This window comes from Varroa destructor, unplaced genomic scaffold (assembly GCF_002443255.2).
Source record: "Varroa destructor unplaced genomic scaffold, Vdes_3.0 BEIS01000006.1, whole genome shotgun sequence".
Taxonomy (NCBI): Eukaryota; Metazoa; Arthropoda; class Arachnida; order Mesostigmata; family Varroidae; genus Varroa; species Varroa destructor.
This window is the reverse complement of record NW_019211459.1, coordinates 11,878,506-11,892,802: the sequence shown is the minus strand read 5'-3', so window position 1 is coordinate 11,892,802 and position 14,297 is coordinate 11,878,506. Positions and strand designations below refer to the sequence as shown.

General features: G+C 37.6%; 1 protein-coding gene across 1 annotated transcript; it reads right to left on the bottom strand.

Moving 5' to 3' along the window:
• Positions 1-176: 176 nt before the first annotated feature.
• On the bottom strand, positions 177-13,649 carry Pp2C1 (protein phosphatase 2C). The gene is made up of 3 exons (XM_022812345.2): positions 11,979-13,649; positions 5,224-5,550; positions 177-3,562 (listed from the first exon to the last, which is right to left on the bottom strand). Exons 1-3 carry the CDS (start codon positions 12,879-12,881, stop codon positions 3,386-3,388), a joined length of 1,407 nt encoding a protein of 468 aa, XP_022668080.1. The 5' UTR covers positions 12,882-13,649; the 3' UTR covers positions 177-3,385.
• Between the last annotated feature and the right edge of the window lie 648 nt (positions 13,650-14,297).

Sequence of the window (14,297 nt, the reverse complement as noted above, 5' to 3'; positions counted from 1 at the left end):
ATATACCTGCTATTTTATTATTACAAAATACTTTTTTAATAATAATAATAGTAAATGACCATTTTGCTATACTGCAACAACTGCCGGCAGTTCTAGAATGACGGCTTCCATAACTGCATATACAAATATGTATAATTATCAAATATCATGAATGTAATAATAATTCCATACGGTAGTGTACATTGAGAATGGTTGACCGCGACTGAACTTTACCGTAGTCGCGTGCTCGGTTATTTTAATGAGTCATCAAAAAAATACCAACAAACCTTCACTAAGAAGTGTCTATTCACCATCAGAGAGTAACAGCTGGAATTTTGTTTTCTACACAACATGCATCTGTCTATTTATCTTACATAGATTCCAGGTATTGGTGTATCGGCAGAACGATGCGAACAGTCAACTAACTTCACACATCATTAACCTCGTCTTATTAGCGCCATGAAGTCAATTAGTCAATAACAATCTTTTCCAAATTCGAAGAAAGGAAGGGGCTAAGAGATTTCTAATTCAGATCTCCTCATTTTATTCGCCCAACATGTTTGATAGCTCGGCGTTCACTGCGACAGCCTATAGCAAGTTAATTCTCCTAACAGTGAATCCATCTGTTTTGTGCATTTTGCCATTAAATATTGTGTGTCATGATCATTGGAATCGTTTATACTGATGATACTGTTGTTGATATTAAGGCCCACACAAGTAACTACTATGAGAACACTGGTAGCTGTTAGAGCGTTTTTTCCCCTATGTATATATATATATATATATATACTTTTTTCAGTGTCATAGATGCAATATAACTATACAATGCAATAATTTGTGTTGGTTTCTAGACTCTGGGATGTTTTTGTCACGCGCTAACATCAGTGTTTTATTTTCGGTTATTTCGTTATTGCTGCAAGTTGCTGTCTCTTGAGCCATGCACGTTGCAAACAGCACAGAACAGAAAACAGGCGTACTGAATACAAATCAAGAGCCTGCATCAAAACCTCGTATAGTACAATAGCAATCTTCTAGATTCTCGCTAAAACCGATTAAAGTGAGAGTCGATAAGAGACACAGAGCGCGAGATAGTAAACTTCAAATGAAGTACAATATTGGGTTAAAAAGCGATGGCGGTTCCCAGTTTCTCAGAAGTGCCAGACGATCGCTTTACAATAGTCTCTCTCATCTTGCTAATGAGTAAATGGCTCTAATGTAACAAGAAGAACTTGCAGACTCATTGGGAAATAGATTAAATATGTAAGCCACCTGGTAGCGAAAAGGCAAACAGCTGCACTAATTAAATGAGCCGGTAGGAAACTGAGTGCGTCAATCCTATGCGCACCGTAAGTTCGGATGTGGGTAATATTAATACTACATTAAATCGAAAAACTAACTTAGCTATTTCACCTAATTGGTTTGGCTAGGACAATCATTTCAGTCACTACTGTTTAGCGTATAAATACATCAACAAAAAAGGATGTGAAATCATATCGCAAAAATTTACGCTCTGTGATAGCAAGGATTTGTGTTCCTTAACGCATACTAACCTTCCGCCTTATCGCAGTTTAATAGAATTTATTTCGAAATTAGTGATAGTGAGAAAAAGGCTTGCATAAAGGTACATTTGACATCGTTGATCTTCACTTCAAACTTAAATCGTAAACTACACATTTCCTGTAAGCTACACATGCCATTCGCCCTCTTTCTGCTGTATACAAAAGTACATTTGAAGGTAATTTACAGATTTGGTGCCATCTGAACGGCTGCGATTAGGCTGTGTACATAGACAGTGCAATTTTTCATACCTCAGCTTTTTCAGACCGAACTAGATGCTCATCGAATAACGCCTTCAAAGACGTTCTCGATACTCATTGATTTCGTGTTTAAACAGCAGTTCAGTAGCAGGGACCTTGCAGTACCAACATCCTTTTTCTTCCTTAGACAGCTTCAACAAAGGTATTAAAAAAAATACTTATGAAACAGTCATTGTTACGGCTTGCTTGACACCTAAACTAGTATACCTTACGATCTATCTACACATTATACAAAAGCACCTATACAGCTGTTTTTGGGAAGAGGGCGATGCTTTCATCTGTATTCCGCCGTTGTAGCATGCATTTCACAACAACAGTAATAGTTATAACAATAATAATTATTATTATGATTACAAGGAATTATTAATCTGGTACTTTGCCACTTGGTGCCCGTTGTGTTGAGATACGTTTCCTTTGCTTCAGTGTGGCCGTTAACCGTCGTCCCCACAATTACGTCATTTCATTACAGTAAATGTTTGTCTGTGTTTGTTTTATTTAACAGCAATAATTCATCTGACATTTTTTTTGTGATCTCGTCGTCATTGCGGACGCATCATGCTTGTTACCACTGGCCACAGATGGCCAGTAATCAGGTAACAGTTTATCTCTATATTTGAAAGCATTAAGCAGATGAGTAAATGACGGCTTCCCATGACACATTAAAAATGATTATAATTACAGGACGAAAACTGGCAGCATTTTTATAGAATTAAGATTAACGTATTAGATCATGGGATGGACGGTTACAGACGGCGTTTTTCTATCTCCATTGTTTACGTTGCTCTTTCTGTTGTAACATTGCCGCTTATGTGGTATACACAGGGTCAACATTCAATTTAGCTACTGATCATCAAAAGGCGGCGGTAGATAAAATCGTGTACAGCTATGAGAATCGTAATGATAATAACGGCAATATGGAAAATGGTCAATGTCAGTAATACTCGTCAAAAAATGCTATACAATATACAGTGCAATTAACAGCCGCAGTGACGTATTAACATATTTATGATATCACAACGACTGTCGAAATAATAATGCCAACTTCTGATGGATGCAATGACGAGTAGCTAACTGTCGTGACCAGTTGTTAGATTTTGCCTTACCTTGCTTTGTTTTTGTGCATGCGTAGTAAAATAAAGATAAATACAATTCCTAAAACTCGGGCAAAATGAGGAAACCGTTCGTTCCTTTACCGTTAACTTCTAAACCCACGCGCTTTTGTCTCGTTTTATGCCGTTCGTAGCATGTCTGCATGAGGGTTGTAACAGTAATAATGATATGTAAACATTTTATGATGTTTATCCAGCCATCAGTCAGCGGGTGCCCAAAAGTCGGGGACTGTATTTGGCTATCTAGTTAACTGTTCTTTTGTTCAGCAACAGCTTCATCGTAGCGATACAGTTCCAATGCTTTAAGCGATGTAGAATGACCTCGATTGAACTTAGTACTGCCAACGTCAAATGGATTTTCTCTGGAGCGGAACAGTCGTTGTTAGGTCAACGTAGAACGGTATTCCTGTTCTTTAGGAGTATAAGGACTATCGAACAATAACTAGTAAAGGTGATATTTTCATTATAGTCGACGCTTCGCTATAGTTTGTTAGTAGTACTCGCGTGTGCCGCAGGACTAGCTGCTCCACTGCTAACACTCGATGCCCTTTTGCACGCGCGATCTCGAGCGCCTCGGAGATCCATTTGATGAAGACGAGGTTGTTTAGCACAGACAGAGTCCACGCTTCGAGACCGTTTACTGCCACAGGTTCGATTCTGCAACAGATGAAATAATCCGCTTAATTTGTTTTGAGTCGCAATTGCATAACAAAGGTAATCAAGTGCGACTCAGCGTAAAAATATATACTTTCGTTTTAACACAGTAATGTAGTGTACACTTTCATTTGAACTAAAGGTCGAAAAATGTATACATTTAACGAGAAATAAGACTCGTCCATTAACGTTTAAATATAATAATCTTCCTATAGGAGGCTTCCCTTAGCTATTATGGTACATACCAATATATATGATGTAGAATATGGTTTTAGAGTTTTAGAATGTAATTAGTGTAAATAACATAGAAAAATCAAACATACATTTAATTACAGTTACAAAACAGTGCTCAACTATACAAACATTTGTATTCAAGATACCAATAAATTTATATTGAAACAAATCAGGATTTCATTTATATAAGAGTATCACTACAACATTGTCAATCGAGCGCTATAACCAACAATCGCGAAAAACTTTGCTTGGAAAACTTGGACTTTAGCTTAAATGGGTTTGCTTCAACATTCAATTCATTCCCTCATACGCTTTTTTTACTCTTTCAAGAATCTACTTAGTTGCTACTTACATAGTCAATTTTTATTTAAGAGGAGCTTAAAGAAGTTACAAGGGAATTCACTCAAAAAATGTATGTACTTAGTTTTATTCCAGAAGATCTAACGCATAGGTCTATTGCAGATTTAGCAAATATCAAACAACAGGGCGGTAGAACACTTGCCTACGTGACATCACTGAAGAGCTTACAGATGGACATGTTACTACGTTTAGCCTTACATACTTTACGGGTCGTGGGTACTTAAACATAGGATGGAATCCTCAATATACAGGCTGGTCAGACTTTGATAAAATTTAGGTGGCGAATGTTACAAAACTGCTTTGAACAAATATTAAGGAAAAAAAGGCAGCTTAGCAGTCAGATAACCGCTGGTCTGCCACCCTGCCGATTCCAATTGGATTTAGGCTCAAACGCAAAAACATAACTAGACCTCGCCCATACAGCATATAATATTCCCAGCTAAGTTATATAAAACTAAACTTTTCCAAATATTCCGCCTATAATTTTGAGGAACATATTTAACGAAAATGGTAGTCCCCAGGTGAAAGAGATTACTTAATAATTATACTTTAATTACTTATGTTGAATTATTAGATACTGAACTACCTATAAAGAGATTATCGTGAAGAACGTTGAAAACGATAAAAAATGCTTTCTTATTGAGGCCTGCTAGTTAGCACAGCAGAAAGCAAAATTCCTAAGAAAGAAGCTGCGTAGCTTGTGTACTTCAAAAAGAAAGCTTTTTTTTTTTAGAAAAAGCGCTATTCAGTCTACACGCTATTTAGCTATCCAAACAGATAATTTTCTAATAAAGGAATAAAGTAATACTAGCACGAGCGGCAGAAATAAAAATATTAATATTGATGAAATAACCCATAGTGATTATCTCTAAAGTGCTTAAAAACAATACTCTGTGGTTAATACACTAGCAATAGCTATATTTGGTGCGACTTCTTGGTTGGCTTTTGCTATATTTTTTTCTTTATGTAATTAGGCATAACAAAGATGTTCACAGCTAAAAAAAAGTTTTAAAGACTAACTTAACTTCCGCTTCACTAATCAGCCCTTGGCATAGGCGAAAGTACTCTACCTGGTTAAGGTGGTTAAGCGGAAGTCTCAAAAGATTATTCTCCTCATCTGACGGGAGTGTTGCATGATTTAGCGGGTTGCTCTTCACCAAAGGCGGCGAGAAGTCTGCCGATTCGCTTATCTCCTCGGTATCTGCCTTCACAGAGACCTCTCTGTCAGGGCTGATATCATGCAGCAGGCTGCGGAAAGCTACTGTTAGCACGGAGATATTGTCGCTGCGTAATTGAGTCCGACGCCACCGATCCAGGGCCATTGAGACTAATTCGCGCGCAGGATCTCGCGCCGCCCTCAGATTGAATCGCTCTATTTGTAATAAGTACTCTTCAACCTGTAAAAGCATTAATGACCATGAACGAGAAGAAAATTAAATTTAAATCATTTTAATGTTACATTTTATGTGAGTCGACAGATTTAGTGCAAGCCTATTGGAACAGGTGTAGTAAGAAATGCTACATGTATGATTGTTGGAAACATCTGAATTTGGTTTTTAAAAATAATTTATATACTACAATAGGTTATGTTTCCCCTTTCCCTACCTCTCGCTGTGATGATTAGTATCCTATGCTTATAACAAAATATGAAGCCGGATTCGTGTATCTACTATGTATTTTACCAAAGATGGTGAAGGAAATAAACTGAGAGGTACAGCTTGGGTAAAAAACGCGTAATATGTCCTTAAATTAGAAATCAAATGTAAAAAAAACCTGTACATGAGTTTCCCTTTATTATTTAACATATTCTTCTCCTCCGCCTTATTCTAAAAAAGGTCATTTTAAAAATTAACTCAATACTTATACCAAAAGTGCCTTTAGTTCTTATTTTATATACGCTTATACTTGTCGTGACGAAATGTCGACTATACAGAGATATATATATATATATATATATATATATATATATATATATATATATATATATATATATATATATATATAGTCTCTTGCTTTAAAACCTATGTTTTTTGTCAAAATGCGCTCCCTGTCATATAACAAAATAAGGCAAAATTGTTTGGCCGGTTTATAAGCATTTATTTAAGCGCATTACCATAGTGATCATGACCATGCGCTTATCGCTGGTTCAAATCTTAGTATTCACAAATGGTTATCATGGCATATGCCGTTTCATGCCATTTTAGAGGTTCCTTTGAAAAAAGTCAGATAAATTCAATAAGGACCCATTCCGATAGGATTTTCTTGTGGCAGCAGGTCCTTGATACTCTGCTGAAAAGGTGATCACGAAGACTTATTCACACGATAAGAACACATGTAGTCGTTAAAAAAAAACAAACAAACAAACTCAGTATTAACGATATAAGAAGACAATCGCTTAGTGTGTTTTAACCAGTTTGACTATCTAAAGAGAGCAACACAACTTCAGAAATGTTCCATTTTCGGCACTGCAGGCTATAGACACCAGTTCCTTACAATGATAAACGCTCAGAAATTTAACGCTCACTATAAATAAAGTCCGTAAAAGGATTCGTGCAAAATCTGCCACAAATCATGTGTGAAAAACTACTACTTGGGTAAACTACTTTACGTATTAAAAAAACTGCCTTCAAACGATTTTATAACAACATAAGTGCAGTAATTATAATATTTGTGATATTGGTATATGATACTTCAACATGTGTTTTATATATAATAGTAAACAAAGCGAATCTGAATATTGCTAAATAAACAGTGAGAGCAATCATATCATATCGTTTTTGAAAAATTAGTGATCCTTTTATAGCGACAAGCAGAATTGGTTGACGCATTTCATCGTATGTTTTTTTTCTTACTAAATGATATTTCTTATTAGGTTGGTTCATTTACTTCAAACGCAGTTCTCTCCCAGTATAGCACATCCTGCAAGATGACACTGCAAGCAATACATGCTAAGTTATATCTATTTTTACAATTCGTAGCTGAAACCATGCCACTATGCTATTACTAGTACACCTAAGGTCTTTGAGGTTTTTATTTCTTCAAAGGTTGGAGACGCTTTTTTTATAGCCTGACATGTTTACATTACACAAATATGTTTTCAAATGTGTGCAGCCATAGGTGGCTCAAATCGCAATTAGTGCCCCCGGTGTTTTTAATATGTCGTTTGCGTTTCTAAAACAAGCATTTTACGATGTTTGTTAATGGATAACGTGTTCCTGCTACGTCAGAATCAATTTGCAATTAGCGTGTTCATAGACCAGGTATGGGTCCTCAACGTGTTCACGCACAGACATGACTAGAGCTATTGAAGTCGCATAATAAGTCCCTGCAATGAATGGTTCGATCAAATTTTGTAAGACATTAAGTTGAACTTCTACAAACCCAAGCTATGGTTAGTACCGATCTTTTTAATATCAGTTTTGACAAGCTGAAACAAGCAAACGACTCTTCTACTTAGATTGAGCTTTCAGCGCCTTCGCACGAACCGCCTAACGTGTCATTCATTGTTCTACTTGCTGCGAATTCTGACTATTCGATACAGCCTACACTGCACTAGCATAATTTAGCAAAAGACGATCTTGCTTTAAAAAGGAATACCCTGATAATCACCGTACTTTAATAAAATCGGTAACCGTCACTCAAGTATTATAAAAATGTGCCTCACTCTGGACTTATGTATATATAATGTAGATGTATATCAGGACTATCTAATGCTTTTGCATTTGTATCTACATACTATGGCACGTTTTTAATGGTACTTATCTGATAAAAAGCGCAGCCGATACGCAATACATTTCCAACAAAACGCTCAACGCTTGTCGTTCAATGTGATCAAAATAGGCCGAAGAAGTGATTTGTTATGACGCTAAATGATTACTAGAATTGAATTTTGCGTACACACTTGTTTTTGTTCTCGCAAATCACTGGTGAAGTATCTTCGAAAAGTCAAAATTTTTTCAATTACCATTAGTGAAACTATTTTTATTCCAAAATAATTCAGAACTTCTAAGAAAGTATATTAGTGTGTATAACCATTAAGGATTACATATGTTGCTATAACCGAGCAGTCCAATACTGACTCGAAATTGTTGTTTGGTTTCTTACGGCTATTTTTAGCTTGGTTAACTTTACCCTGTTCCATTTTGCAACCTCATCTGGCCGTTTAACAGTTTGATACTCCCAGCTTCCCTCAACAGTTGACCATACCATTGCTTCACGGTGTGCGGGACGTGTAAACTAATATGATAATATGGGATTCTAATGTGGAGTATTAGACCAACAATAGAGTGTTAGATAAAATATAATAGTATTACGTGGCTAAACTGTCCAGCTTAATGTAGAGGCACTAAGACCAAAAGGTAAAGCCACCCCCAATTGTTCGCTCTGATTCCACTTTTATCATAGCAAATCATTTCAATTGGAAGACTTCCTTTTGCCTCGCCTATTTTGTGGGTTGTGGATTTTGACCGTTGAATTTGTTAGTCATTAGGCAAGTTTAGTGATAAATTCGAGCAAAAAAAATTCAGTATTTGGACGTGTAGGTTTTCGTGTTCTACTGTATAATTTGAGACCCCTCACATGAATTCATGTTTCAGCGATATAGACATGACGAGTAAAATAAATGTTCAAAGTTTTATTGACGATACTGCTGCCAAGCATTGGCTCTAACGGCTGGATTCTATAAGTACGAAATAAAGGGGGTTTAGGCCTGGTTTCACCACTTCAGATGCCTCTAAGTTCAGTGGGCAAACACAGGAATTAGTGGTTAAGGGTATTCACGACTGACGCAGCAAGGGGCTAAAGTTATCCTTAGAAGCGGGTTCTACGTGAAGTTACGCACTCATGCCACAGGGAAAACAATGAGCATCAAGGTCGGTCAAATTAATAATTACCGAAGTAATGCCTGACAATCTAAGTACCAGACCTAAAACACGAAAAACATCTTGTTTTACTAACAATTAGAGTTTATGACAGCGTTTCTACTCATTAATGATAATCATACAAGTGCACGATTGTTCTTAAATCATATCCCCAACACATGTTTAGTCACTCTCCATTAGATAAAATTAGGAAATATAGCTAATCCGGCGGGTTAACAGCTGAGACGTGCAATTTAAGTACTCATGATAGTCTTTCAAGCTTTAGGAAGATGAAAATGCGTCTTTCCTCATACAGTTTCCCCGTTGGGCAGTAATTATCAAGATTGCTGACATTGTCATATGCCATTGTCGTCCATACATATACAAAGCGGGCCAAAAGGAAATGTATAATAGGTAAAGATATAAGTCTAGAAATGAGAAAAAATTGGTTTTCCATTAGAAAAGAAGGTAGGTTCCCAGTGAATACGAATGCTGCCTCAACTATGAGCATACCGTTTCACAACTAGTAGGTCCACTTTGGCCTCACCCTATATATATATATATATATATATATATATTATCACTTCGATTCGTCTAATTAGCACGCGTAGTTACATTCTATTTCTATCCTCAAATAATGTTGGATCCGAATAACTCATGAGTAAGCACTCAAAAATTAATGTTAAATTACTATTAATTATACTTACTGCATATAAATATGTTTCAAATTCGTATTTAGCGGAATAGCCATTCTGTGCAAATAATCTATAAAAATGTAAATCATGGTTCCTACTAAAGACCGTACGAAGGCTAAACAATTATAAAAATGGTTCTAAAAAGCAACAAATTGTCCTTGAAGATGTTCGCAAACGCGCTCCGTACCATCACCCAAAACAAGAAATACATGGCGAAGAAATGATGTTTAATCTTACACGTGATACCATGCCCCCGCTGACTTCATATTATGTATGAACCAGATACAAAGGTGTGCAAATAGATGGCATTTCATTTCGTCACTAAACAGTTTCTGTTCGAAATTGAAGGCTGGTATCGACAAAAATCCGCTGTGTAGCCTATCCCTAATCAAAACATAGGCTGTACGTGTAGTATTTAACCGATAGCGTCGCATAGGCCATAGCATGGACCATGTTAAGTTTTTTATCTTTGAAGAACAACATTTACTTTCATAGATTGTTTTTTGCTGCACGAAGAAAAGAACAACTTAGTAGATCACACAGAAAACTGAATAATGGCATCTTCGTATATAAAGCACTCCGTGCACACTAATGATACGATAACTTGAATTACGTGCATGATGAACACACACAACATCACTGCTATATTTTGGTTCAGCGCGTCATGGGTTAACAAGGTTTCACTAAAAGCGCATAGATATAAAAATTGGAGTGTTACGAACAGGATGACTTAAGATAAATCGTCTCGAATAATTGCGTGAACAAGTGGTCTGACTAACTATAAGCTATTTTTTTTTATTATTGCTGTTCACTGGTTACTTCGTATGTCTTCCAGGGGATGGTTGTTAGGTGACGGTCCAGAAAATAAACAAAACAGTTAAATAGTAGTAAAAAAAAACTTAAAATCTATAAAACTAAGTTTATGAAATAGTATTATAACACATACAGCCTATTTTATACTAGTCTGGCGTACCCTAGGAATTTAACTTTTGTTTATAATTTTTTTTCTAGCACGAAAGTATAATTATTATGGTTAGCGAGTTTTATGAATCCGTCCAAATGACTCAAATGGTGATGAATAAAAGAGATTGTTGCTGGGACGCCAATAGCCAATGCATCCCTAAATATGTCCTTGGTCAAGGTTAAAATCACGAGTACTAACCTTAATGTTATAAAAATCTAATAAATTAATTTACCCGAATCATTTAAATGGATGAACAATTGTGTTGCCCAAGAAAAGAGAACACTACACATACATTTTCTGTTCAGAGGTTACTATAAAAAAAGATTCAAAAATTCTATTCAAAAACTAAATTTTATATGATCATAAAATAGTGACGTACATTACACGACAGGTGTGATTAAGTAAAGAAGAATAATTGTTGGCATGCACTGCCAAAAAAACATTGAACATTTTCGTGCACAGTAGTTTTTTTTTGGTATTTACAACCCAAGGAATTTCTAAAACAATTTTAAATTCTAGTACTAGCTAGAGTTTAAAATATATCACGCTTACAATATGGAATGCTGGCCGGACTTTTTATTCGTATGTAATAATATGTAGCCCACACTAATATGAATCCAATAAAATAATTTGCGATTGGTTACGTCATTCTCGCTTGAACCCAAAAAAAAAGTGAGCGTCTTAACATGCCTCTTCTAAAACCATTTTTTGAGCCGGCAGAATTTATAACAGTTAGCACAGTATAGTATTGACATAATTGCATTCATATTCCAAATTTGGACACCTTTTTCCAGTCCTCTATTCATTTACAATAATCTTGTCTCCATTCACTTCGACCCGATATTCCTATCTAAATCAGTTAGTCATGAACAAGACTGACCTTGTCCGACCTTTGCCATTTCGGTGTCGAAAAGGTAACGTGAAAAGTCATCACTAAACTATATTGAAACCACGAAGACAAGTAAAAAACGTTTTACAAAGAAAAGGCTCATATGGTTACCACGGGATTTAACGTCATATCCAGAAACGCAGGACTATCTAGAAATTATTCGCAACCAGTGACCTAGCACAACTAAAATTGATTAGATAGTTTTTATTAAAAAATAACTCACATAAAACTTTTTTTGACCAAATATGTTTTACTCTAAATTGAAACTTTTTTTTAAAGGGTCGTTTTACTAGTTACCTTTTTATCCCTTTTGTTTACCAACGTCACAATCACCTCAAATGTAATAATAATAATATAATTATTCAGATCGAGAAGAGTATATTCGAATACTGTTATCTTTTTCTGTTTCACAACTTACCTCCTGAACTTTTTCCACAACTTCCGAATTGCTTAGCATGTTGAACAATCCATCAGAGCCGAGCACCAGGCAACGTAGATCTGACGCAATCGGAATACACTCCACGTCCGGCACAGGTGACACAATGTACTCTCCACTATCATAATTATAGCTCCAAAGATCACCTAAAGACCGGGCGATGGCAAGAAAAGGCACTTGCTCAAAGACTTCGGTATTTCGGTTTTTTCGCCGCCACACAACCCGTGGAACGTTGTACTTCACCATAATCGAGCCCCCGTGTCTCCATATACGTTCTCGTTCCGGTTCACATTCCGGCTTATGGTCAACGGTAAGGGCTCTTGTGGACCAAACCTCTTCAAGCCCCCGTTTGGTGAGTTCACCATCATCACTGTCACAATCAGAACGAACTCCCGTACCAGTGGCGCCGTTAACTCCGTTACTTAATCGAGACATCGTGCTTGCTTTTACGCAGCGGCCCAACAGTACTCTGGAGTCGCCCAGATGTGCTACAAACAGTCGAGACCTTCGGCGATCGATTAGTACGAGGCTGACCGTCGTTCCAGCAGTGCTTCGATGGCCAGAGCTCGTCTTTGGCCAATCATCGGCCGAGCATTCCATCGCCTTCTGAGTGTCGGCGAAACCCGACTTGATCGCTTCGATCACCTGTTGGTGGTTTTCATCAAGGATGCCCTCCTGCATCTTGATATTCGCCACCAGATGCTCCTTAGCGAAGTCGGACGCCTGCCTCCCGCCATGGCCATCGAACACTCCGTAGTAGATGAAGTTATCATCAATGTCGTAAAGGATCTCATCCTCCTGATATTGCCTGTCACCCTGAACCGAGTTCGAGCATGTCCGAAGCCAATATCGACGTTGGTCAGTACACAGAACAATGTCATCCATCGTCTTAAACGTTTCCGTTAGACTGTACGCTCGACTTGAGTTTCGCTATTTCAGGGGATCACCGATCACTGGCACAGCCTAACAGGCGAACAAACCGTAGTCAGTCACATGAGTGTTGGTTGACACTGAAAACGTTTTGTTGGGGTGGCCTGACGGGATAGGCGCCCTATGCGGGGGTCATTTAGTTGTTCGTTATTCGTTTTCGAGGTCGATTGGAATCGTTCGGTGATTCTCGTCACTCAGGCACACACAACAGCAGAGACACCACTAAATTCAAATAGCGGCGTGTGCGCACCAAAACCCCGCACAAAATCACGCACACAATGATAATATCACTGGCTGGACGTCTATCTCCATTCGTAATTCGAATTAGATCCAACAGCATCACTAGAACACACACAAACCGACACTTCTTCGTGAATGATGGTAGAAAAACAGACCAGCGCGGCGGCGCCAGCAGCAGCAGTTAGAGTAGTTCGCTAGTAGCGCTACCAGCGCCGTAACAACACTTGTGCGAACAAGCACCAGCGGGCGCCATGTTGAATTCCGGGATTCCTCTCCAGCGGATGCTGCTGGTTGGTTTGCGGAGCGGCGCCAAAATTCAAGTGGCGCGACGGTCAAATCCAGAGGTCCCGTCCAGCTGATCGAACGACGATCGAATTTGTTAAATCTGCATCGTGATGAATGAACTGTCGCCCACTGGCAGTTCACAATTGAGTCGGACGCCAAGTGGAAACGGGGCATTAAACTTGATTGAATTCGGCTAGGATTACTAACCCTCATTCGAAATTAATATATAGATTACAGTCATCGATAATAGATATGTAAGTAAAACAAAGTTACGAAGCAGTTATTTTCATCAGCCGAAAAATCCGCCAAGTGAACATTTGTAAATGCAATCGCAACTAGCCGCACGTCATTCACAACGGTTGCCCTCTGGAGTGTGCGGGTTATATATATATATATATATATATATAGTTTTCCGTTTAGAAACAATCCTCCATGTAATATTCTACAAGTCGATATTTAAAAGGCGGCACTTTTACATAACTATGGATAGAAAAGCATGCAGAAATATGTATCTTAAAAGAGGTTGAACTTTACCACTTTTTTTTTACTTGAGCAAAATTTTAACACTGGTTATATGGTATTAGTCAAAAGCTCAAGAGTTAACCTAAACCTTTGTCTACAAATATCATGTATTGTTTGTGCTAATGCATAGCTGCTGAGTAGAATATCAACAAAACTGCTCAATAAGGAAAAAGAATCAGAATTCATATACCCGTTCTACAGGGAGATATATACCCCGCCAAGCCAGCAAGCGAATTCCTACAAGTCTTGCTACGTGAACAGGGGCAATCGCTTAAGTTATGGCGGTCGCCTAATATTGCTTTTCTTCTTCTTGTTTCGCCAACC

What these genes read in the sequence shown, in the direction of transcription:
- Pp2C1 (XM_022812345.2), bottom strand. Translation starts at nt 12,881, where the DNA reads ATGGATGACATTGTTCTGTGTACTGACCAACGTCGATATTGGCTTCGG. An exon ending in TTGTGGAAAAAGTTCAGGAG is followed by an intron (nt 5,551 to 11,978) that starts GTAAGTTGTGAA and finishes ATGCTTTTACAG; the next exon opens with GTTGAAGAGTACTTATTACA. An exon ending in CGCTTAACCACCTTAACCAG is followed by an intron (nt 3,563 to 5,223) that starts GTAGAGTACTTT and finishes CATCTGTTGCAG; the next exon opens with AATCGAACCTGTGGCAGTAA.